At 36.5% G+C, this 27,390-nt stretch overlaps 1 protein-coding gene across 1 annotated transcript in view; it reads left to right on the forward strand.

Moving 5' to 3' along the window:
• Positions 1-23,055, forward strand: part of DIAPH3 (diaphanous related formin 3) — a 258,898-nt gene extending 235,843 nt beyond the window's left edge. Inside the window, exon 28 of the mRNA XM_076363140.1 lies at positions 21,548-23,055. Coding sequence (XP_076219255.1) covers positions 21,548-21,807 — 260 coding nt within the window. The 3' untranslated portion in view covers positions 21,808-23,055. The remainder of the gene's footprint in view (positions 1-21,547) is intronic.
• The last annotated feature ends 4,335 nt before the right edge of the window (positions 23,056-27,390 follow it).

The raw sequence follows: 27,390 nt of genomic DNA on the forward strand, positions 1-27,390 counted from the left end.
TATTGGAGAATGACAGGTGTGCAGCAGAATTTCCTTTTTCTTCACCCTGCTCAAGCAAAATAATCACTTTTCTATGGAACCCCTTTGTGTAATATTTTACTTAATTTGGTAGGGGAAGAAATTCCATTTGCAACAGCAATCAATATGATATTTTAAACAATCAGTGATACCTTATAAGTGATGACCGTTCCCAGTACATTTTAAAGCAACTCCAGAAGTACCTTCTCATGATTCTGTCATCTTCTAAAATCATTCAGTCTTTACATACCAAGCTTTCATTTATTCTTTAAGTTGCAGAATCCGTAAGACTTATTCAGTAGCGCTTAACTTTAATAGTTCTTCTTCATCTGAGTCACTAAGAATTACAGAACTTAGCTCTTAAGCCTTTTTTCTTTTGAAAATGGACAGGAGAAAAAGTGAGCATTCAAGAAAAGAAATGTCATATAGGAAAAAAAACACAAGAGAACTAAATTGCTCTGTGAGCTTTATTGTTCATGAAGTTTGGTTACTACACATTTGTGTCCCTTAGTTGATAGACTGTTTAAGTTAATTTTACTTACTACTCTGCATAGACTAATCATACTGTCCTGCATGAAATGCGTGGGCATTTTTTGTGTTATGTTTGACTACTGAATTCAGCTGCTGTGATTAAATGTCACCAAGGTAGAATGATGAAGTTTGAATCTTTATATCTAACAGCCTATTTTTTTGAAAAATTTTATGATCCAACTTAACAACTGTATCTCACTTTGAAGCTGGGTTTGAACCAGGTGACCTCGAGAGAGGTCGTCTCCAACCTAAATTATTCTATTATCGGAGAGAACTATGCCTCTTTATTAAATCTTGTAGAATTAAAACGGATAAGCAATTTTTAAAGTTACTAGACATGCAAATGTCTTGAATAGAAAGGATTTCTTTCCATTGGAAGCCATGTAAAAGTTCTGTTCATTAATTTTTAGTAGTATTTTCATATGCATATGGAAAATTAGCAGCTCCTTGATTAACATAAAAAGATATTTTGTCTTGCATTCCTCAGGTTCAGGTTTTAATGAGACACCAGACATTTCAGAGAAGTGTGTCAAGAATTTTTTTAGGGCCCCTATTCTACAGTACCAAAGTCTTCTGTACTTCTGTTTGATATCAGCAGCAGCCTTGGTATTTCTTTGCACCTTCTTTATCAGGGAAATCTGAAGCTTAAAAGGCTTTATTATTTTTTTCCGATTGACTTCCTTTTCAGAGTGGTAAACTAAAGTATACGTTCTTTGGACTTCTTTATGACTGTGATTTTATTGGTCATGTAACTAAAACACTATCTTTACATGTCTCCTAAAATCCCACTGGAAAGTTATTTATTGGCAAATCATCTAATCCTAAATTTTATTTTGTGATGTTTAAGCAGAATCTGTTTACCTTCATGGCAAGCTGAGCAGTTCTGCAAGCTGTACTACAGTGTTTTACCTGCTGAGGATTCATTTGCATAGCTTCAACAGATCACAAATTTGCTCACAAAATTTAGCGACTCTGGCCCATGCTTTGGCCACTAAGAGATTTTCCCTAAAGTACATATTGTGATAGTTACAAGTTTTATCTCTAACTTTTTTTTTTCCTAGCAATTATAGGCATCTCAATTAATAAAGATGGAAACATGCTTTGCATTGATGGAATTAAGCTTACCATAGATTGACTAGCCTACCTTGTCACATTCAAATTGGAAAAACAAAAAAAACCGCTGTTGAAAATTCAATTTAGCATTACAGAGATTACTGCAGTATAACAGCCCTTTATCTGTAATAGTGAATAAAAGCACTTCTAACAGTGCATCAATTTTCACAGCCATTTAGTAGATTAGAAAGCAATTGTAAACAGAGTAAAACCCACATTAACTCCTGTCAACAGCCTGCATTTTTCTCAGTTATGGATTTGTTTGAAATAAGAGTGAAGTCTAAAGTGATTGCATCAACATCACAGATTGTATTATAAATATGAATGAACCCATTGTAATGGACTGCATAGTAATATATGGCAGGCATTTGTCCTCCCCATCAAAGTAACAGCTTTTGTAAAGGAAGAATAGTTGTGACATAAGGGAACATGTCACTCTACAAGAAATTATTCCTCCCGTTGTGAAACAGTAACTGCATCAAGCAGCAGGTTTTTAAAACTGCCCCTAATTCTATATTATAGTAATGCACTATTAATAAGTGTCTGGTATTTCTTTTAACTGAAATCAACTTATAGATAGATATAAAAAAAAAAATCAAGTATTTTTAAATGACCAGTTATTTAAACAACATTTCTGTTGTTTTGGGGGGAAAGAAAGAAAGCAGTTATGCATGGTTTTGTTTACTTTGGAAACAAAAGTATTTTTTTCTTACCATTGCTTAAAAGCAATAAATGCAGTGAGAATGAAAAGAATACTGGGGTTTTTTTCCGAATAGGAAGTCATCAGGTAGCGCAGCGATAATTACAATAAATTGATTTATGGCCAGTGATGAAAGTTGATCTTCAAAGAATTGAAGATTCTTCACGTGCAATATCATTCAGAGCGGGGTATGTGTTGGCATTTTTTTCATCTCTCCAGAGGGTTATTTTCCACAAGAAGATGTCTAATGTCTTTAACTAACAGTGGACACCAGCCATTTCCCAATGCCTGTTTCTAAAAGGTGTACTAGTGCATATCTTTTTAATTGCTTCTGTCTATTAGAGTATTCCTTATAGTCTTAAATAAGGACATATTCTCTCCTACTAGTCAATTGCTTTTGTTAGAAAACTCTGGCTACCAATGAATTGTGATACAGCTACCACAGTCTTACTTGCAACGGTATGCATCCTACTATAAACCAGTGTTTCTCTGTAGTAAAAAGGACAATACCGTATATTTGAGTTCTGAATTATCAAACACAGGATATTAAACGTTGAAGACCAAATTTTCGAATGAGGACAAACGTAATGTTTCCTATTTATGGGATTAAAACCTGTTAGTAAAGTAAAGTAGTTACAAAGATAAAAATACGATTTCCTTCAAATTGTGAGGATGAAATGTGACAATATCTTCAATCAGCTGTTGCATTTCATTGTTATTTTTTGAAATATTATGGCAATTATTCAATGAAATGTTTTATGTGAAGACTTCACTAAAAAAGACTTTAAATTTTGTCCGAGAAAGGTAATGGTTTTCTCCACAGAGTTCGTATATTTTCTTTGATAACCCATGTATAATTGTAGCTTCTAACCTTCAAATATTTACATTTAAACAAAAGCAGTTCCAGGAATGGTGAATTCACTTAATGAACATTCTGCTTTACCCTGTAATTGCTATTTTTTTTAATATTTTATTTATATTTTAATAAATATAGCAAGAAGATGTGATTAATGTATTTTTGAGAGTAAAATACTTAACTGATGCTATATCTAGATTTATATTATTTCAACCCAATAAAAAAAACCCTCATGCTTTGGTAATAATAAAGGACATTAATTAGACTTAAAGAGAAGCAATATGAAGCATCAATCAAAAAATATACAACATCTAAGAGATTTTTTCGTAGTCATATCATTTCTTCATTTCTATTTTTTTCTACAATGTTTTTTCAAACGTAGAAAACGGAGGTGATTGAGTGTTTTTGTAAATTGGACCCAGCTTCCTACTGTATTGTAACTTCTGATTGTTAAATGCTCCTATTTAGTGGATTTCACGTCTCCAAGTCAAATAAGCCTGCACAAAATTTAAGTGCTGTTCTGAGCCCTAGATTTTTATAATCATAAATTCAATGTCTTCCCTTTCCCTACCCTTCCTTTCCCGATATGCTATCAGGTGCAGCTAAAAATGGTCTTCCAAAACTCTCTCATCCATCATAAGTGTTTAATTCTTTCCAAGATGCTTTAGCATCTAATGCAGATTCATATATAGTCAATGTTTTATATAAATATATATAATTAACTGTATCTCACAGTAATTTTATTACCATTAGCTATCTTACTAATATATTTTTTTTAAAGAAATCGTAAACACCATTTAAAACCAAGTGAAACTACAAATGAAAACAGTTGGTTGAAACTAGAACTGGTGAAGGTCCCAGGGTTAGAAGGCAACCTATCCTCTCATTATGACCTGATTTAGAATGAAATCCTCACAAAAAGAATTGCAGTTGAAACTAGGCTGTTGTTACTGAACTAACACAAGAAGTACAGTCTCCTCCTAATGACGTTCATGTCGCCCTTAAAGCAGTCAAGAATCGCTATTCTCTGAATAGCAGAAATATCTTCCCATGGCAGGTGAGGACTCCCAGTCCAAGATTTACCAGTCTTTCTGGCTGGGAGGCCGTGTCAGTATATCCTCTACAGCCAGCCAGCTATCATCTACAACGCTACTCTCAATGGTGTCTGTCTGTCATACACTCCATTTAGCTACTTCAGCCCACTTCTCTATCCAACTTACACCACTTCTGTTTGAAAAAAAAATTTTTTAAAGAATATCAGTCAGAAATTGCCATTCAAAGCTGGCAGTTCTCAGGCAGGTTTAGACACGTGTAAAGCGGCTAAATAAAGTTCAGGATCTGATGTAGGTATATTCCACTTAATTACATGGGATCTGATTTGCTTGCCCTCACTATCTATTTAAAACTAATCTAAGCTAGGCTCTTTCTCTAATTGAAAGAAGGCAATAGATATCTAAAGTATGTGCTTTTAATTGTGCTCTGAAGATTGCCTTTTTCCCTTGACTAGTCCCTCGACAGTGCAATCTCTTTGCCATTATCGTCCTGCAGAGTCAGGCACAATGATTCTGCACCAGGGCTACCATACTCTACAAGGATTTTATTTTAGTGAAATACAGCACTAATGGGTGCATAGGATCTGTAGACAACATCCCACACTCTGTGTTACCCTCAAAAATTAGGTAGTTTGTGTAGTTAGTACAGTACAAAACAATCTCAGCCCACCTACAAATAGCTTATGTACTTGCCTATAAAAAAAGGTGTCTCCTACATTTGAAATACACAAAGATCCAGCTGAAATGTATCACAGTCATTCCTACATCCATGAAAGAATATGGAGGTGTGCATAATCTGATGAGGGAAATAGCATTTCTATTTTAATTCTGATGGGAATAGGTCATTTGGATTTGTTTCTGAATGAAAGATGGCATATAGTGCTAAAGTCTATTAAACATAATGAAAAGACTAATCAAAATAGTCTTTTCAAAAGATTGAGTCCTAAGTAACTGCATGTGTTTGTTTCATACCAAAAATACCTTTGTGTGTTGGTGTTTTATTATTATTATTATTATTATTATTATTATTATTATTATTTCCTTTCCCATGTTGAAACCTTAATGCTTTTCTTTACTAATTCTTTAGCTTTATGTTTTATGGAATAAATCCAATTAAACATCATATTTAGTATGTTTACAAGTGAGAGGCAAATAATCTTTAATATATGCATAAAATATGATGATGACATCCAATGAAAATACTTTGTTTACTGCTTATTTTGAATGGCAGCGAGACTATATGAATTAAAGTAGTGTTGAAAACAGGTGCTGTTATAGTTTTTATCACTGCATACTATTTTTATCCTTTTTTTTTAACTTGCTGCATACTCTACATAAGCACTGTTACGGGATTTTTTTTGAGAGAGAGTTCATAAAATATTTTCATAGAACTCAAATCACTTTTCCTTTAATTCTTTCATCTACTAAGCTAGCTATCTTACTTAACAGAAATTCAAACACACAGGACTGAGTAATATCTAAAAATCACAGAGTTGCCTTGCCATACAAAGCATCACATTTATATCTTCATCCCTAAAGACTGAACTTAAACATTCAGTCCTCCGTGGATGTGAGATTCTTAAGTTTGAATGTGCACTACTGGAGTTTATAAGTTTTGCATGGCCAGGACTAAATCTAAGCCAACTTCAGTTTAAAGCAGTGATGATTTTCATCTGAAGGGTAGGATTCCATATACCAGTATGGAAGTAGGAATCATTTATTTTATAGGCTGGTTTTAAATCTAGAATATGTTTCAAGCTTGTCAGAAACTCGCACAGCTACACAAAAGTATGGGTATCACAAATCTGTAAGACATAGTAACCTAAACAACTGTAAGATCTATGTCTACTTAAGAAAAAGGTTGGTGATCATGAAGGATTTTTAAAAAGGAAAAAATGTTGATAGCTAATGGCTGAGCAGCATATGTAATAATGGCAACTTTCACATCTACAGTCCTTGTCAGTATGTTATATAGAAAACAGAGTTCCCCTCTTTATATCCAAACTGGTAACTGTAGCAACCAGAATATAATTTATTTCGATTCTATTCTTTATGCAGCCAGAAAAAGCTTTGTGAAATTCTATAGCTTGTGTTAAATAGGTGGTGAGATCGATACCCATAATGTTCTATCAGGCCTTAAAATCACCGAATCTGCACCCTGTCCTCCCTCATAGAGAACATATGATCTCTACAATCTGCTGTCACCGTCCAGACTAGGAAGTCCACCTTTTATGCAGACTTTGCTGCAGTCAAAAGTCAGAAGCTTCCAGATACAGAAGTTACCTTTAGACGTCTGGAGTGCAGGCATTCACATCTGAGTTAGTTACCGTAAGCTCTCTTCACCTGTTTAAAGTATCTACATTAGAGTGAAATGAAGCGCAGTTTAGAAGTGCTTGTTTCTCCTCATTGACTGTGAAGGGAGCCTAAGGCAACCAGCACAAATTCATTCGGTCCAGCGAATCTCACATTGGGATCAGCAGCCTTTGGTCAAGCACAAGGACACACAGGACTAAGCATGCTCTTGTTTCAAATAATTTTATGCAACACTGAAGAAAAGAGCTGGTTTTGTTTCTGTAGCTGCAATACGTATGTATCTGTAGTCAACGAATTATATGTATTTCATAGTTGTAATAAGCCCAGTTAGATTTGTGGTTTCCGGTTTGAAATTTAACTGAGAATATTTTAGAGTATTCATTACCACACAAAAAAAAAAAAGTTTGTTAATTTAAAGAAAAGGGAAATGCACCTACACAAATGTAATCAAATGTAATCAAACTTTTGGTTTAAGCTGTATAGTCTTAGATAACAAAAGAGTTAAATTTATACATCCACTTCAGCTTATTGAAACTGTCCTGATTATAAGCTTAACTTATGGAAAAAAATCTGTGTGGTTAGTAAGCTCAGAAAAAGCAAACATTTTTAAGAGAAGATGTCAGATAAATTCTCGACTGCAATAGCTGAATTCTTAGAGGATATTCTCCCTTCCCCATAGTTTCCTCAGTTAAGATGTTTCTGGAGTAAAAATATATCAATATCTAGCCTACTATTTTTGCTCTAAAATGTTTACAAATGTCTTTGGAGTCTGCTGAATTGTTATTCTTAACACTGCTGGCTAATGTTGAGAATCTAGATTTGTAAGTGGTATTATTTTATTACACAAAACTGAAAATTATATTTCTTCTATAGGATGTTACTTTGAAATTAATACTAGCATGCTTGAGATTTGCATTTTAATGAATTTTACTTAGACCATAGTGAGCTGCTGAACATTGGGAGATTTTTCAATAGCATTTGTTTTCCTTCTATAGCATTTAATGCTATTTGGGTACAGCATTACTCTTTTGAAATGAGCATTAATGAAGATGCTAGAAAAGATTTGAGAATATAACTCTAGCATATTTAGTATGGGTGAGTAACTTCACTGATGAGCTAGCAATGTGTTTACAGAACATATTCGTTCTAGAAAGAAGTGTCATCATGATAATTATTATATGTAGTGTGTTTCCTAAAAGGTGGTTTTCAGCATCTCTTTAGAATATGGCGGGAGAAACAGAATTTTCTTTTTTTGAATTGTGCAATGATCATGCCTATATACAACGTTGAGAGTAACCTATGGACCTGGTCTGTATGAATGTATGTACACGTAAACTGTATGCTTACCTTGTGTTCCAAAAAATCTTTTCAGGTATTCTCAGTGGTCTTAAATTTTTGAAGAGTATCCACAGAACTTCTCCTAATTGGCTGTCTTCCAGTATCTTCAGTTACATAGGGAATAACAGGGAGACGAAAAAGCGAGGAGGTTTCTGAATTTATTCCTCTTCTGAGCAACCAAGTGGTTTCCATCACAGACTAGCTTGGTTCTGGAAATAGGCTGTTTTGTGGTTTGTTCTGTCTACACTGAGTAGGCATCTATAATCAGTATAGTTGCAAAGTAGTAACCATCAGTGATTCCACGCAATTGGCAAAGCTCACCCAAAAAGCAGGTTGAAGAGCACAGACAGTTCAAAGAATGTTTCCGCCATGAACAAGACTGACGATGGCTGGTTTAAAGGCAGTTCAAGTGTGTCTGCACATTTACATGTGGGAAGGAAATGCAGAATACATTGCTCGGACGTGATCATGGGGTATGTGCTTGGAGCTAAAGTCTAGGCTTGCAGAGGGGTGTATGCCAATATAAACTGGTGCAGTAAACAACAGAACAAAAGCCTAAAGAGAAGAAAAGGAATTGTGTTAATGTCTGCCTTGAAAGTCTTAAAACTGTCATGTGAACAGCTTTCTTCAAATTTAGATATACAATGGCATCTGAGTGAGTACAGAGTTGTTACAATATCTGCAGTTTTACTGGGTGTGCCTGGGGAGGAGTAACTTTCTTCACGGCAGCCCATGTGCTGCTGTGCTTTGTGTTAGTGACTAAACCAGTGGTGATGCCACACCAGTGTTTTGGCTAGTGCCGAGCAGGGCTTGCACAGTGTCGAGGCTTTCTCTCCCTCCATCCCCAGAACACACACAGCAAGGAGGCTGGGGGTGGACAAGAGGTTTGGAGGGGACAAAACTGGTACAGCTGACCCAAACTGATACTCCATACCATATGATGTCATGCTCAGCAATAAAAACTCAGGGAGAGGAGGAGGAAGGGGGAACGTTCATGGTTATGGCGTTTGTCTTCCCAAGCAACTGAGGCCCTGCTTTCCAGGAGGTGGCTGGACATCTGCCTGCCAATGGAAAATAGTGAATGAACTCCTTATTTTGCTTTGCTAGCACACACAGCTTTTGCTATGTGTATTAAACTCTCATTATCTCTATCCGTGAGTCTTCTCGCCTTCCTTCTATTTTCTCCTCACCCCATGGAAAAGGGGAGTGAGCAAGAGGCCGGATGGATGTTTGGCTGTTGGCCAGGGTCAACCCACCACAACAGTAATTCTTTTTTAACGTATTGCGTTACAACCTTAAACGTCTTTTGAAACGATTAAATTTTTTTTCCAACTTCCTTCAGAAAGTCAGTTCACAGGTTTTATGCTTTAATGTGTCATAGTATGAATAGTATTTAGTTGAATGCCCAGAGTAACTGAAGAAAGAAAAGCATTAATGCTAATTCAGATAAACTTCAGTGGTCTTTGCTGTAATCTGTTGTCCTCTGAATTCTTGCACTATTTAAGCATTTACATTTAACATGAGAATGTATTTGACTGTGCATGCTACAGAGAAATAAGCATATATTTTTCTCTTTGTGACTGACTGGACTTGTGTATTATTATTTTAATTACCCCTCAGGCAATTTTCTGATGTGTGATCTTGTTGCAGGTCAATGTTCTGCGAGTCCTTCAACATGACAGTTCATAGAATAATTATCCTGTCATCACACCTTGATTCATTGTTATGTCGTTTCTTGGGCTTTTTCTCTTACTCACATTTGCTTAGCAACCAGATCACACGTCTCTTATACTTATTATTCAAGTAATCACCCTCTGTAGCACATAGATGCATCAATTAAAGCTTTACAATGAAGTATATTGTTCTGTGTTGAATCCTCAGGTGTCAGGAATTAAAAATTGATTTTAGATGGTGCAGGCCTTCTTCAAATGGCTAATCTGTGTTTATGTGAAACAAACAGGCATGCTAACAATTCTAAACAAAAAAAAAAAGTGATAGGTCACAATCAATAGGAAATGGATGATAAAATTATATTCTGTTCTTAAAGTGCCTACCCTTTTTTAGAGATTTACCAATTTACATGCAGCTCTGAAATGTCTGAGTGCCGAACATCTATTTTAGATATGTTTTTTCAGATGCAAATCAATTTTGCATCTGCTTTATTTACTCTTACCTATATTCTTTGTAAACATTTTCTAGCTAATTTTCAGATTTGGGTAAATTTCACAGCAAATTATTATTAGAATGAAACTCGAGCACCCAGAAGCTGTCAAGATGGTTCAGTGATTTAATGTTGGCGTCCTGCAGCTTTGACTGTAATCAGCAGATGCTCTGGCATTACCATAAATGTTTTCTTAACCGTCTCTGTCAAAAAGAAAGAGAAGATTTTTACTGTTTGGAGTCTGCTGTTTCCGATTAAATTTGGTTTGGCTTCTTTTGCATAATTAATATATCATGGTGATCTCTAACCATTTGTTTTTAATATCAACTTTTGAGCTAAACACATTTGCAAGGCTGCTTTGTAAGAACAGACAAAGGAAAACCAAGTCTATGTGTAAGAATCCTTTGTTTCAGTGGCTTGGGAGGTCATACTGCCTTCTGCCTTGATTTCTCAGTGAGGGTAAAGGATTTGGTTTTTCAGTCTCTCATTTTTTTCATTTTCTACATAAAATTTTCTCTCTAAGTTCCTCTGTAAGTGAGAGAGAGGTTTCTTCTGTAAGCGCAAAGATGTGTTATGTCTTAGATTTCCTTGAAAATAAAAAAAATCTGCTCTTACGTAGCAAGATTAACTTGTTAGCTGGTTATTGCTAAACAGTAATTGCGTGCAATTGATTAGGAAAAGAGGAAACTGGAAATGCTACAGTTGGCTTCTGATGTTTTTTACATACCAAAGTGGCTGCTAAGAGTCTAATTGTTAGAATATAGGGCAGTAAATATGTTCATCACGTGAAAAATGCGTACCATTAATGATGTTAAACACAGCATTTTGAATTCATAATGACTGGATTAATTACCCATGACAATGTGTCCCAAATTTGTCTCATATGATAATTCAGTGATATTTGGAAGAGTCAGTAAAAGCCATCTCTAAAAAATAATTCCTCTTTTAGATTCTGTTGAAATCCTCATCCCTTTTCAAAGCCATTTGTCACACTTGCAAAGTACAGTTGTTGGTGTCAAGTACACGTATGGCTGGATCATGTGCGGAGTAGAAACATTTTTTATAACCCATCTCTCCACACATGAGCAAGGCCCAATTACAGTCCATCCCAAAGAGAGAAATAATTAAGTGAAAGCACATAGCACTAATTAGAGCTTCATATAAAGAGAGAGAGAAGAATTGTCAAAGGAATATATATGCAACCTTGCAGAGCAAGGGGAAGACGAATCACTTTTCCTCTGCCTTTATTTCACAATATTTAGTTTTGTGTGAGGGTCTTCTTGAAAATGTACTATTTCCTGCTACACAGTTTCAGTCTCCTTGATCACATGCTTTTGACTGTTTTCTGCAGAGCTTTGTCAGAGGAAAGAAAGGACCATAATAATAATGCTTGAACAATTAAAGTTACATGAACTAAGATGATTCGGCTTCATCCCATCTCCAGTGTATTCATGAAGACAATCTTGGATGTTAGTTTACACAGGTTAAACTTCATAATCAGGTCTGCTTCTGTCCTGTTCAGAAGCACCCATGCTATAAAGAAGCACAGATATCTTTAAAGCTGACGTCAATGTTGTATAAATCTTTTTTCGATCTACTTAGGACTTGGAGTTCTCATAAATACTTTTCCAGGTTAGTAAATCACTACACTCTCACCTGCCATAGCAACAACAGCATGCAGCACGCTCTGTTGCCCTACTCCCCTCCAGAGACTTGTTTTAAAAACTTTCTAAAATGAGAGGAACCTGAGAGCCGTACGCTGTTCTTGCAATCTTTTGGATAGTAGTGAATGACAGCCCACTGTGACTGTGACCTGTGTGGGCAAGAACTGCCCCAGGACATTGGTCTGGTACCTGTTACAAGAATGTGAGAAAATGATGTTTCTACTCAACTGTTAAAACTAACACCCACCTAATTTACTTTCAGCTCTAGCCTTTCATCTTTATGCTGCTCCCAAAAACATTTGCAGGACTCTGTAGATGCCCCTTTCCCTTACAAGCAGATAGATTGACTCCTTAGGAGAGAAGCGCAACAGGTGATGAGGGAAAGACAATTTTTCCCATTGGTTTGATCTGACATTACAAAATATTTGTGTTCTACCTTCAGGCAATGCAACCTACCAATACTCTGATTGCTGATATAAACCTGGGAATGGAAGTTTGGGCTAAAAATAGGAATTACAAATGGTATGGTTTTGTAGCAGTTATTAGAATAGTTAGGGAATAGCTTGTAAACATTTAATAACAAGAATAGTGGATAAGAAATAATTTAGTGTTAAACTCTTAAGGCAATTACTAGACATAGTTATATAGGGTTTTTTATATGTTTGTGCTAAATAGTAAATACTTTTAGCAGAAACAACAACATTATTTAAAACTGCAGTGAGTGGAATCTCATAAATATCAGGTGAGTCTCTAAGACTTGCTTTGTTGTTTGGATTTGTTGGGGCTTTTGTTTTCCAGAGGTAGGAGGCTTCCTACCGTGTTTTTTTCTGCAACAATTCATAAAAGAAGACACAAATTGTGTGTTTCTTTTCCATTTTGGTTATTTTCATCAGCATATTACTTATCATTACCCATTGCAGCTGCCAGTGACTTTCCTTTGATGGCAGCAGTCTTTATGCATATTCCTGAATATCTTTATCAAAGTGTACCTTGAAAGCACTATTCATCTATAGGTAGATGCTATGCAGACAGGTTTGGAGACTAAATATGTCTACTGCTCAAAGGCATCAGTGGCAGTTTAGTATGTGGGATCTACATAAATTATCGTCAGCTGAACAGAGGACAGCTTTAGACTGTAGACCTCTATGTATCTTGTCACAGATCACTAACTTATACAGTCATCATTTTTGACTCTCTGTTAACTCTGAAGAGGATTTGAAATGGCAAGCTACAGTATACTTGTGAATAAAGTAGAAAAACAAGTAACAAACCACATTTCAGGAATTTAAAATAGTCTAAACATGTTAACTTCCAGTTTTATCACTGTAATTTCCTGATCATTTCCCAACTTAAAGAAGAGAAGAAGTTGATGTTTATACTATTTGTACCTTGGGAGAAATCCCATAAACACCTAGGCCGCATAACATTTCTGGCCACTGCCTGAAGACCCGCTGCCACTGGGTATCCATGTAGATCAATATTTATCTTTTTACCCCCTTCTTCCCAACATAAACAAGAAGATTAATTTATTATTTATTAATACTGAAGTTATGCCAAATTATTTATCCATTTTGAATTTAAGAGGCTTACGCATTTAGTTTTTTAAGAATGATTCAAACCATGTGCTCTAAAAATCAATAATGACCACAAAGTAGGTTTCTATTTTGGAAGTTTCCATTTTGCAGTTTCCTAGAAACTCCCAATGTGCCTTCATTTGGGGAAAGATGCGTAAGAAGACACAGAAGATCCACTGTAATTCAGAGTAAAATAGGGAGGATGCCACATGCCTAAGTCTGAATTAGCCGTCAGACACCTTCAGAGGTTTCTTCTCTCACTTACATAAAAATCTTGGGTGATATCTGTCAGTAGTCTGATCCACACTTTTGTTCTCTTTTCATCTTGACAGGCACTCAAGACTTTCATTTAAATCCCAGTAACTTAAGAGTTGCATTTCTTGTAACAAAAGTCATTGGCATATTAGAGGTGAGAATATATTAGTTTAAACAGAGAAATTGGTCCCAACTCAATGCAAATGTAAAGTACATTTGGAAAAGATAGGAAAAAGATTGAATGGAGTGATCAACAGGAACTTAGAGTAGTCTTTGAGAAGGTGTAGGTAGGTAAGGGATTAAAAGAATTTTTGAAGGCTTTGCTGTAGGGCCGAGTAAAAGGGAGCTGGTCCAGCATAGTTCCTCTCATCACAAATTAGTTTGCTCACAGTTTGTAATTGATTTTCTTTGAAATTTAGTTTCTATAAATCCTCCATGCTAGCCTCACTTAGTGCTGACATACTCCATTCTTGCCTTTGAAATGAACAAAAAAACCCTATATTCACTGTTTCTGGGAACTTTGTCTCATCTAAATTGAACTTACTGATTAGCGTTCATTCCTTGTGTTTCACACCTTTCTAACAACAACACTCAAGAACAGCAACAACTATTAAATGAAATGTGCATAAAAAATATTTTTTCAAGTGTTCCAAAAATCAGTAACACTTTTCCATGCCTCGTTAATTATTGTCTGCTTTAGATTAGTCAAGTTGTGAGTGTTTAGCATGAAATACTAAGGTGTGAGAAATTACTTATCAAGCAAAGATCATTCGACTGCAGCTACCGCTCCTTTAGGTGTTAGGGCTGGGGCTGCAGGGTATAACTGAAATAAGTCATAACAACACACAGCACTCCTTTAACATTTCAGGGACATTCTCCAATCCTACCCTTGTCAGTCACAGAAATTGTTGAAAAACTATGAAACTAATAAAAAGCGGCAATAAAAAGTATTTAAAGTATTTTCCATTATACTATCCAGCAAGGAGCTATCCCATTTTTTATGAGTGATGTTATGTAATAGACATGGACCTTCTAGCTATAGCGGTCTTTCATATTATGGCCAAATTCTGCTTCTGGGTGGTAAGGCAGGCTTTTAAGAAAGGTAATTAGGTCTTGTTATGTTCTAATGCCAATGCCAAGGTCTGGGAATGGATTTCAGAAGGCCAACTTCGGGCTGTATAAATGACATTAAGGAAAGATGGGTGCCTGAAAAAATTCAGGGCTCGCAACTGTCCGGTATCTTAGGCTCTAATAGGAATGGGGGGTCAGTGCAGGAAACAAGACCCTCATTTCATACTTGAGAGGAAAATAAGAATTAGTAATTTTTCTTGTTGGCATTTCTGATAGTAAAAAGCCAAGAGTTTGGAATCTGGAAGTTCAAAATTACAATTTTTAGAATTGGTGGGTTTTTTTAATTGGAAAATTTGAAAGAGGGAATGTTAAAAGACAGATGGAGTCATCTTATCTCTAGGCTATTGTGGTAGGTTGGTCTCGGATGGCAGCCAAACTGCCACCCAGCCGCCCATTCAGTCCCCCCTTTGGTGGGGTGGGATGGGGAGGAGAATAGGAAGAACAGGAGCAGGAAAGCTCATGGGTCAAGATAAAGACAGGGAGATCACTTACCAGTTACTGTCATGGGCAAAACAGTCTCGACTTGGGGAAAATTAATTTATTGCCAATTTTTAAATAAATATATATATAACACTACTGATTTGGGTATTGGGAAACAAAAACAAAAAAATAATCAAAACACCTAGGGAAAATACACTCCTCCTGCTTTCTAAGGCTCGGCTTCGCTCCAGACCCCTCTCTTACCCCCTTCTTGTCACCACAGGTTACACTCGGTCCCGTCAGTGAGGCAACTAACTGCACAAAGGGGTGACAGGTTCAGCTGTGCCCTGCGGTCGGTCCTTTGGAGCCATCTGGAACTGGCTGTGTCCAGCACGGGGCAACCCCTGGCTTCTCCTCACAGAGGCCACCCCTGAAGCCCCCCCGCTACCAAAACTTTGCTACCTACACCCAATACAGCTATCTACTTTAGAACTGAAGCAGGAATTCAGAACCCCCACCTTGTCCTGAACTTAAAAACAGAGGTCCTCAAAATGTCTGCCAGCAGTGGGCATATTCAGCCTTTCAAAATAAGAGTCTATCTAAATAAATCTCAACCATCTGAAACGTAAGCCAGTATTGCCCAGTTTATATCAGAAAAAGTAGTTCACACTTAGAAACTGTTTTGCTGTTTTCCTCATACCTTCAGCAAAGCACCAGGGATGCTTTATACTTCGGTATCGGCAAGGGAACCCTTTAGGAACATCTCCAGATTATCTTCTCAAGGGCTTCTGTTTATTTAGATGGAGGATATGGGGTTATGCACTGATATCCTCACAAGGCCCATGTTGTGCGACCATTGTCTGAATACACTTGGTAAGGTTGCACTGGGACATGCGTGATGATGGGGTCAGTGTAATTTGTGGAAGATGGACAGGACTTCCAGATGGAGGCTGGACTGCTGCATGCATTCCAGCTTGTGGGAATGCTGTACAGCTGCATCCAGAATCAGCACATCGCACTGCTGTCAAAAACACATGCTCTTTTCCCCTGCTGTTTTGCTGGGAAAACACGTGAGTGCAGCACCAACATGGTGTCGTAGCTTTTCCCTGACTTTCAGTTCCACGTATCAGGGACAGGTAACCAGAGACAAACTATGGCACCGTGCTGGGGAGCCAGTGATAAGGATTATGGCTAGGGCTGTCACTTTTTCCAAGCCAAAGCCATTTGGCGTGGGGGTGTGCCCTCAGAATATGTTCTAGCACAGGCAAGTCATGACTTGCAAGGTAAAAATAATTTGCATTGATGGTAAGGTTGTTATGTGTGGGCTTTAGAAAATCTTGGCATAGACATAGCTTCAGGAATATGATGTAGCATGTGGTGCACAAGCCGGAGAGACCAGAAATATTCCACTGGGTTTTTGAGCATTTTTCGCTGTTAACTTGGTAAAAGATGTAATGAGGTTGTAACTGCAATTGTTCTTTCTTATGTTACGATTTTGTCGTGCCCCACATTGAGATGTATGACTGTAATACAAGCATATAATGCCATGTAATGCAGTTCTCCTTATTATATTTGCAACTTTATTTTTCAATCGGTGTACAAGTATTTACATAAAAACTAAATATGTCCTTAGTATCAAGATTTTTATTGAGAAACTATGCAATGAAATAAAGCTTTTCAAAGTCCTTTTTTATTTTAAATATTTATTAGTCGTTTTAAAAAAATCCGTATCTCTACTTTAGTGAGTCTCTTGCAATCATTTTTGTTCTCTGTTAAAGGTAATATATAACAGTATTATGCAGGATTTAAGAATCTCCAACTGATCATATTTTGCTTCCCCAAGTTCACAGCAGGCAGGTCTCATACTACTGATTTTTTTGTTCACATGCTAGTGCACAATTTCCTTTTTCTGAATATAAAGTATATAGCCTTTAATAGATTATAAGCATACCATTAGAAGTTATTCTATGCTAGGACACCGTTTAAACTATGGAGAGCTATTAAGCACAATTTTCCGTCAACTGCATTTCCTAAGCATTGCTGTTAATCAAAGTATTTTTAAAAGACTTGTATCTAGATGATAGTAGCTATTTGGCTCTAGGTTATGTGAATGCGATTTTGAAATGTTTTTGGTTAACAGCAATGTTCAGGAAATTCATATCTGCAAAAACTGAATTTTAATAGGTCTGAAGGACCCACAAGAGTTAGATATTGAACAAGGGAAAGAAAAAGATTTAAACGTCATGGAATCCGGACACTGAGACTTCAGTAGTGTACAATGCGATCTCTGCCTAGCCCGTGCCCGGAAGCATTCCGTAGCAGTAAAGTCAAAGCTATTATGGGTAAATGTCTTCTCTCCCTAGCGTTTAGAAAACATAAACGTGAATTCAAAGTTTCTGCTTTTTTTCATCTGCATAATGATTGTTATGGTACAGGTGAATGACAGTTTTTGATTACTAAAAGTGACCAAACATTAGAAACTTGTCTCAACTACTTCCAATATATACAGCAAATTAATAAGTTCTGTCTTTATGCAGTAATTTTTAATGTCTGATTTCTTTTTGTCTTGCTACTGCCGGAAGGTACACCTTGCTACAGTAGGTGGACAAATAGTGCATCGCCAGAAATGTAAGCTTTCTTCTTAACAAGACTTCATGTAGAAGTGCCTTTCCATGAGTAGTTTTCTTTAAACCTTCTATAATCTTATTATATTCAATACTCTAAAAGTGTATCTGAACCAAGATGTGTGTGTAAATGTATTTATTTTATTCTGCAATTTGTTTCAAATATACTTTACTGCCAAAAGCACAAACCGAATTCATGTATGTCCATGATGTAATGGTTCAAAGTAGTTTACAAAAAGCTGTTCATATCTGTGTGGTTTATGGATTTTCTGTGGGTACCCTTGTTCTAGAAATGTAGGATTGAAATGGTGGCCCAATGTCACTAAGCCATCTCCTTGCTGTTGCAAGCAGCCATATCAAATATTGTCTTCAGAAAGAGATCAAATTCCTCCTTATAACTGGTTATGGTTTTTTGCTCTCCCTTCTATATATGTGCATTCCAAAACTTCATTACTCTGATGGTTTAAAAGGTTTTAACTTCTAATAGAAATATATTAGTGGCTGTTTATTCTTGTGCTCACTTTGTCAGTCAATCTCGACTTGGGGCTTTTCTTGAAAGTAAATTACTATATCCTTTATGGCCTTTATCACAATAAACTAAGGAAGTCCAGCTCTTCTACTGTCCTGATTAAAGTTACATGCTGACCTGCAGCAGCTTGCAGCTGTTGTAGTTTTAAATTCATATGCAAGGTGCATTGGCTTTTTCAAACCGCCCACCTCAACAGTTATAGGTGGAAAATACACTTCTTCAGTTTTACCACTATGGCATAGGATTCGAGAGAGGTGCGGTAACAATCCAAAGTCATGACTGTGGAATGGATGGGGTACCAGGTCACCAATGCATGCCAGCTTTGAATCAGTGTGCAAAGCAGTACAGGGTGTTTAAGAGTTTGGGGTTAACACAAATTAATTCCTGCTTGATTAAAATAAAAAATTGGTAGGGTAGACATTAATATTTCTGAGGAATTAGTGAGACTTTTTACCTTGCTAGTACCTAACTAATTTTAAACTTTGACTTAAATGGAAGTGATCTTTCACTCTGATGAGAAGAATGACCCCAGCAGCATATATACCTCAAGTATTGCAGCAGTTAATTTCTTTAGGTGCATATTTACCAAAGTGAAATCTAGGACTGTAAGAAAATATGTATGCTTTCTGAGCCAGGCCTAGCAAAGTTCAGTGTTTCGGAATGAGTTTCACAACAGCCAGTTTGCTAAGCAGGGAACTGCCTACCTACACATCTGCTAATACTGGACATGCACTTAAGCATAGCAATGCTATATGCAGAAGTTCCTCCTTGATTGAAAGAACATACACAGTAAAGATGCCACCTGATTTAGGAAGCAGCTGAAATAACAACTCTGAGATTATAAAACTGGATTTAGATAAAATATGTGTGTCCAAATCTGTTTTTTTTTAATTGACACTAGCTGCTCTGTATTTTTTGTAGCATGGCTGAGACCAAAGCGTTCTCATTATTTAGGAAGTGCTGCTAATCACTAGCATAAAGTGTCATGTATTAAGAACATGACACGTTGCGATTTTTCCAGTGAAACATGGCGTCTTCACTGCACAGGGGTTACAACAGATGAAACAAGGACTACTCACATAAACTGGCCAGTGATTAAGGCATTTTCCTAATCCCATTTCCCATTGTGGCAGGACCCCTCAGACTGAAGGGAAAGACTCTGGTCCTTCAAGTTGAATGCTCCACTCATTAGTCTATGCCTAGAAAGTCACAAATATCAAAATGATTGCTGCTGGTTTAAGGGGGAAAAAAAGACGCAGCTGTACTCAGCTTTACTCAGTCACTATCCCCACGCGACAATTCCAGATTGTAGGCAGCAAGTTACGGGACACACCTTTCTGCAAGGCTAAATCAGTTACCGAGTTTCAAAGCGGGATAAGAGTTCAGATAGATCCCAACATCTACTGCTTCTTAATAGCTAACTTGCAGCAGTTCCCTGCTTAGACTATTTGCTGTTCTAAATCTCACTCTAAGGCACCTTCCTCTGCCCCTCGCACACTATGAGAAACTGGGGAAAATATTGCTGGATTTTACTTTGAGGGCTCAGTTCATAAGTGTTCACCACTTCCGTTATTCAGTCTACATCATCATACCTAACTGATCCTCATGCTTGAGTATCTTGGAGTGAAGACTTAGCTCAACTGCAAAGTAGTTAGAATTTGGGTGTTGGTATGCTTGAGAAGCTTACTTTCAGTGCCTAATTTATTGTTGCCTTTTTAAACAGCCAACACCTATACTTAATCTCCAATTATATGACGGTATGGTTTTTTTCTACTTTAAAAAAACATATTGCTTTTCAAAACACCAAGTATTTTTCCCACTGCCCCTAGACTGAATGTAAACAAAAAGGGCTATGGTGCAGCTAGTATTTTGTATATTGATACAGGTAGCATGCTTTTATCAGCCTGCAAGTATGTGTAAATATCAATCAGAGTATCAGAATCAATAAATATAAACATTTAAATAGAATGGGATATTTAAGAGTGTACGTAACAGGGATATTTTAATTATACATGATGGGTTTATTTATACGTAATTATAAAGATGTGTTCATACCCAATCTTTGGCCTCCTGTGATTCAGGAAAACTGAAATGTGTGCTGCTGCATCTTCAGGGTCAAATTATTTTCCATAGTATAAAATAGAAATTACATTTTTCAGCTAAGTGCAAAATTCAGCTATTATCAAATTTTAATTAAGAATTGTTTATCTGATTTAGAAGATGATAGAAAGAAGGTATTTATTTTCCTCCACTTGCCAAAAGGTGATCATACTTACAAAATTTGCTGAGATTGTCCAAGAAAGTGTGTAAAATCCTCATCCATCACCAGGAGCCCCTGGTCAGGGAATGACAGTGCAGTAAATATCTTCAGCAGCTGCCTTTTAATGTACAAGCTGTTTTCGGTAGGAATTTTCAGCACTCACATAAAACACGCTGTCATGAGTGACTGCCTGTGCTCCAAAGTCATTACTATTGGGATGATGGAACATCTTTCAGCGAATAACCAAAAAACTTTAAATGTCATGTCAAGTTTGTTGAAGCCGTTTTCAAGCCTTGCTCAAGGTTACATGAATATTGAGTACACCTGTTTTTAAAAAGTTTGAGATCTATGAGAGGGACCACTCATACGCTGGTTTTGAGAACAGTCACTTGACTGGGGGGGGAGAACGAAAAAGAAATCTGTCTATTAATACATGTCAATCCAGCAAAGCTCCTGGATATTAACTGAGTGGAACTTGTGACAGTCAATGCCAGTGATGTTCAGCAAAAAGTAGCAAGTTATGCAAATTCTGAAAATTACTTAGCTGCCTAAAAGATCACAAAGGAAAGAAAAATTATTACAATGGAAAATTAAATTGAAATAGATTTTTTAAAATACATTTCAAAATTTGAACAATTAAAAAAATACATAGAAAATGTAATTAACCAGATAAAACTTTGGAAGACACTGAGAAGTGCTAGGTACTCTGTTTTTTCTTTGACTCCAGTAAGAAAGGAGGATCCTGTCAGGCTCTATCTGTGATTTTGTAGGAAATATGGATGCTAATCTAACGAAGTCATGTAAAGTCTGTATCACTTACAAGGGACCAAGCTCACTGCTTTTGAAGTGATAATATTTTTTGTCTTGCCTCCTTGGCAATCATTACTCCTTCTAGTACATCATCTGCATGTAAAATTTTGTCTGATCAAGAGGTCTTTTTATATTACAAAATATTGAAACTGAGTATTTTAATAGTGAAATGAGGTTTATTTATCTTACCTTCTGCAGAGAACCAGAAAGGACAACTAGAGAAGTCATGTTTGCACCACAGTATCAGTTTAAACTTGACAAGAAGCCCAGTCACCAAAGAGGTTACTTATGATGTGGAAACAAGTTCTTCTACAGCGTGGAACAAGGCTGTTGGGAGAAAGGAAGCCTGTCACGGAGAAGGCAACAAAGAAAAGAAAACAGATCGTATCCGGTCTCCTTCTAAGGGAGAAGCCATTCCAGAAGTAGAAGCTCTCCTGGCAAGACTGCGAGCACTATAGAATATAATCACATAAAGGATTAAATCAAAGCTTAAAACCAAGCTATAATAGCCTACATCTTTAAAGATACACTAATTTTCTATTATTGACATTACATACTTCTGAGTTCCCAACTTCTCTATGGATGAATACTTCTAAACTGTTTGTTTGTAAGACTGTACGAAATGATACTATAGTCTTGCATAACTGCAAGATGATTTTTATTATGTGCTTTTACCTACTGACCATACAAAAAATGTCAGAAGAAACAGATACTAAATTATTCCAAGGCACAATCCTTTTAGTAGACAAACTGCACACCACGTGTTTTGAGAGCTTCTCAAAATAGGAATATCTTTTAAATATTGTTGAATCATCATGCCTGGGAATAAGGGTCAGTAAATAACAGAAAAGGTATGCTTATATTTTCTACTGCAATTGCTATACTTAAGAGGTTTTAGCACCTAAAAAGTACTATTATAGCATCCTTTGCAATTATAGTAATAGGAAATATGTATCATACAAATCAGCCATGTTCCAGTTTGAGTTCATCAAAGAGCACCAAAGCTTGCTGAATTATCTATGTATTTACAAAGTGGAAATCCATGGACAGTAAACAAAAAATCTATGCCAATAATATACTTTATGTGTGATTAATGTATCACTGCTGTTAAGCTTAGTTATGATTATTATATCAAAATAATATATACAATTTCTGTGATTGCAGTTTGCAATTGTGTTCATAGTGGGGGAAGATGTCTTCACAGTTATTTACCAGTGCAATTTTTTATCTTTTCACATGTGAGTTAATATGTTTCTATAAAAGGAACATGTAATGGAAAAGGTTTTTACAATTGGTTTTTCACAAACTCATTTTCCAGTAGCCCATAAAGTCTTATTTGCTGGCACAATAGGAATCTTGCACATAATTGCATCTCTTTTATCGCGCTGTCATTGTACATTGTTACATGTTCGCTATCGTATTCATTAATTGCACATCATAAAGAATCGCTACCTATGTTACCAAGTAGGAAGCTACTATTAGTATCTTTGCTCCATTATTTAAAGCTTCCTTACTGTAAGAGTGTATTAGGTATCTAATATCTTTCTTCTAAGTTACTCTATTTTTCTTTACAAAATGCTGAAAAATATGTCTTTCAATAAGAGTCAGTTACACGAAACCAGTGTTTCAATGCTCCACTGCTTTTTATATCCTTGTTTAAGTTGCCTTCGTACTTCCTGCACTAAACATTAATAAAGTTAATTAGAACTCGGAAACTGGGCCTGTTTATACATACTGCATGGAGGGTTTTTCAGCCGTCACGGGAATCAATCTCAGGTTTCTGGGGCTGTTGTAACTGTCATTATACGCTCTAATTACATGTCCCGCCTTAGCTGAAAAAAATAAGAGGTATAAACAGAATTCAGGGAAAGATACAGAGAAAGCCTATCAGACAGTCCTTTCTTCAGCTCTCCTTGCAAACAACGGGCAAAGCTGTCATACAAGGCTGCCTTTGGTAACTTGAAATTGCATAGAGTAACCACAGAATCGGGGCTCAATGCATCTTTAGTGGATAACTAGAAATACAACTACTACTAGTTGTTCCACTAAGGTCTTCTGCACCTCCACCCTTAATACTTATACCCCTGTTTACAGGGTGCAGTAAAAATTACTATCTGCAAAGTACAATATGCTTGACTAAATAAAATGGTGTTTCAAACACAAAGAAAACGTATGTTGAAGGAAAAAGAAATTAACCATTCACTGGATGTCTTCAGTTGCTGAGAACGTGCTAAAATAAAAGGGCTAGGAGTAGAGAACTGTCTCTGGAATACTAGCAGGATGACCTACCAAGTGAAGGTGGAAGTACAAATTCATTTTCCTGAACACAGTAAACTTGTTCATTTGAATTAGTGTGTAATAGTCCAAAACAGAAAACTGAAAGTTCAGGACACTACTGTGTAGTTTATCAAGCAAAGAAAAGTTATAAAACTATCTATCTACTGAAATTTTCAAGGAACAAAATGCTACTAGCAGCCTAGCATCTTCTGATTTTAAAATAAATATTTACATTTAAAATTATAGATCTTAAGCTACCTTTTCTTACAGTTTGAGAAGCTTTTAGAAATGTATTTCAGGGCTTTTAGTCCTTTTAAGATACTGTGTTTCTGAATTAATCCTTTCAAGCAGCCATCAAGTTAATTCACAGTTTCTTTTGTATAACTAGGAGAATAACAAAAGCTATACGACTTCTTAGAATCCATGTAAATACGGTATGTAATTTTTTCCCCTTCAGTATTTCTTTGTACCATCATAATTTGATGTATTCAGAGTTCAAGTACACAGTCCAGTTGAAGTACACAGTAAGTTTTCTTTCTACATTTCATCTTTCTTTAACTTCCCTTAGAAGCAAACAAACACACAGGACATTTTTGATAGGAAAAAATGCTTGCATTGCCTAATGAGTTCAGGTAAAAATAACTTTGAAAGTATTATGTCTGTATTCTATTTCTATGCTTTTATGTTTTCATTAAAGTATAAAACTCAGCTTCTAAATTATATGAAGTGAATTGCTTTAATTAAATTTAGAATTAATTCATTTATTCAATTTAAAATTTAAAGTTAATGCAGTCTAAAAATACTTAGGGTAGACCATTAATGGTGTGTGCTAGTTATTTTTAGTAAGCCATTTTTTAGTAACTATCAAGTCTATTCCTTGAACTGAGGGATTGAGGTGTATACCACTTGTGCTAGATATTGAAGAAGGTTTCACATACCGTGCAAAACCCTCTCTTTCTGAAAGAGAAAATTACTATCTTTATTGTTACCTGAAAATTAAATCCTTATAAAAAGAGCTTCCTGATTTCTTCAAACATGACTGTTCAGATAGAAGCATTTGAAGTAATCTTGCGAGGTACATTCCACTGCTCTTCTCTACCTGTGCAGCAGACAGAAGGCGCGAACGCCCATGGCTTTTCTTACCAGTAAAACTGTAAAGGTCTAACACATCTTTTTGATTCTTCACATTCATTTAGGATGACTTTTCATTTCACTCAGTAAAAGAATTTTGATTACCACACCAATTTTTACTTTCTATACACGCCGTATTATTCATGGCGGTGGTCTAAATTCATGTGTAATACGCTAACGTTTTGACCTTATCAAGAGACGAATGTTTGCGACCAGTCTCTTCAAGCTGCATGCAACAAAGCTTGGCACCTGACTTACGGACCGTAGGTAATGTACTAGTCTGTGCGAACCCAGGAGGAAAAATGATGGTAGCAACTTTATTACAAAATAGTACAACAGCACCAGGAGGTGGTGGCTGCCATGAGACGCGATACTGCTCTGAATCAGGCACTTCATTAAAGGAGCATGGACCAGCGTTTGGACCATACAATACAAAATTGTAGTTACTTTCGGTTCCCCGTTAATTATGGCAACGCTACTGCTTAGGAGACTGAAAAGACCACATGTTGAGAAAAAAAAAAAAAATCTCAGATGCATTTGTTATAAACAGCTTTCCTCCAACACGCAATTTTCCTTGTTTTACCTCGTATGACCAATCCTCAGCCTGGCCCATCCAAAGTCACGCTTTCTGGAACTGAACGAGTTAATGCTGGGCAGCTTGAGGTACTGCAACTCTTCAGGCTTTTATAATAAAAGCTGAAAAAGAAGACGTTTACTGCTAACGCTTTTTCCACATCCATTTCTAATGAACAGAACCAAATTATAATTTTTACACTAATCTTTCCAAGCCTTACAATACTCGGTAACTATAAAACAAATGGGCAACAAGCAGGGGTCAATAAACCCTACGCTATGGCACCTAAAACATTATAATAAGCAACCAGGGTCAAGTGAAAGAGCTCAGAAAAAAGCAATTACATGACAATGTTGTTTTTCCCAGAACAAAATAAAGTGTTACTGTACCATTTTCTGGGTTTTTTTTAATGTGACGTGTGTTTTACACAACTGAACTGCAGCAGAAAAATAACTTCACTTAAAAGTTTGAGAAACTGTTTTTCTAGTTTATGAAATAAGAAGAATTAGATGAATTGCAGATTTTATCAGTTTCCAGTCTAATTTTATGCCAACATTCCTATATGTAAGAAATTCTAAAATTAACATCTGCTATTAAATTAACTATGCCACCGATCAATCAATTTGTTTTAAATTGTTTTGCCACATGAGGCAAGCACATTTTCTTCCTTTCCAAATACACTTTCTACATTGCACTATTGTGTGTTTTACCCGAAGTATAGTATTCGGATCGGGGCTATACATCTCACTGGAAAAGCATGCTGATAAAGCATTCTGGTCACTCTGACACCAGTGAAGAATAAACAAGAGGTGATCCAGGTACAATTTTTCTCTCTCTCCCAGTTGCAGAGATAGATAGCCATTAAGTTTCATACGTTAGCTGAGTACATTTTAAGCCCCTCTGTACTTTTATTTCAGTAATGCAGCTTTTTCTTTTTGTGATCCATGCAACAGCATACACTGAAGAATTATTAAGGGAAGTATTTTCCGGCAACGTACCAAAAATACACTGAGCAGATGACTTCCATGCAACATCAGTCCTACATACTGTAGGAGGCATAACACTTGAATGTAATCCAAACAGGGACAGATAAGGTATTTCACTCCACCAAAAGAAAATAGTTCCTTTCATCTAAATGAGCTTATTCCACTGCTGGTACCAGAACTGTATGTATTTTGAGAGTGTAATATAACCCTATTTTTAAATCTGTGTTATATTAGCCAGAAAAATAAACTATGGAAAGACAGAAGTGCAGAGACTGGGAAGCAGAGTTGATTAATGTGCTGCCTGATTTCACTTCTGGGACCTGAAATTGCATCTAGTGCAGAATGAAGCAACTGGGGGAAAAAAAAAAACAGTCTCATCTGACATCTTTAAAGGTCATGAAGGAAATGACGGTGGGTGATCCAGAGTTGGTTTGGCCACAGGTGTCTTGTCTATTCGAAGACATATATCAGAATATCCTCAGCATAGCAATGCTGTTCGGCTGTTAGTTCTCAAAGCCCTCGGATGAAAAAAGGGAAGGAAAAGTCTGACAGAGATAAATATGAGCCCACATAAAACCTAAGAATATTTTCATCTTAAATCCAAGCATCAGCCCTGCTCCCATTCATTTTGGTAGCTAAAGGAAGAGCACGAGGAGAGAGAGGAGTCCACGCAACGGTCGTACCTCTCTACTGCCATGCTGGACACTACCGCTCTTGGCAGCTACAGCGGCTGACACAGAGAAGGTAGCGCCGACGGCAGTCTGCCCTCCTCGTGTTTCAGACTGTGGAGAAAGCCACAAGGGCCACGGCCAGCAAATGTGGGCTCAAATCACGGGATCACAATAAAAAAACCCACAGTTCTACAGCCACACATTAAGTATAATGAAGACGACTGTCTTTTAAAATGTTCAGGTGTCAAAATGGCAGCAGAAGGTATGCATACTCCTGATGTCTCCTAAAGACAGCTATTACATCAACCCCCCAAGTCTGATGACTCCATCCAAGCTACACATTCAGAAGGAGCTTTAATTCTCAATTATTTAGGCTTCTTTGTTATATATAGTTCAACCTCT

Source organism: Aptenodytes patagonicus, chromosome 1, assembly GCF_965638725.1.
Source record: "Aptenodytes patagonicus chromosome 1, bAptPat1.pri.cur, whole genome shotgun sequence".
Classification (NCBI taxonomy): domain Eukaryota; kingdom Metazoa; phylum Chordata; class Aves; order Sphenisciformes; family Spheniscidae; genus Aptenodytes; species Aptenodytes patagonicus.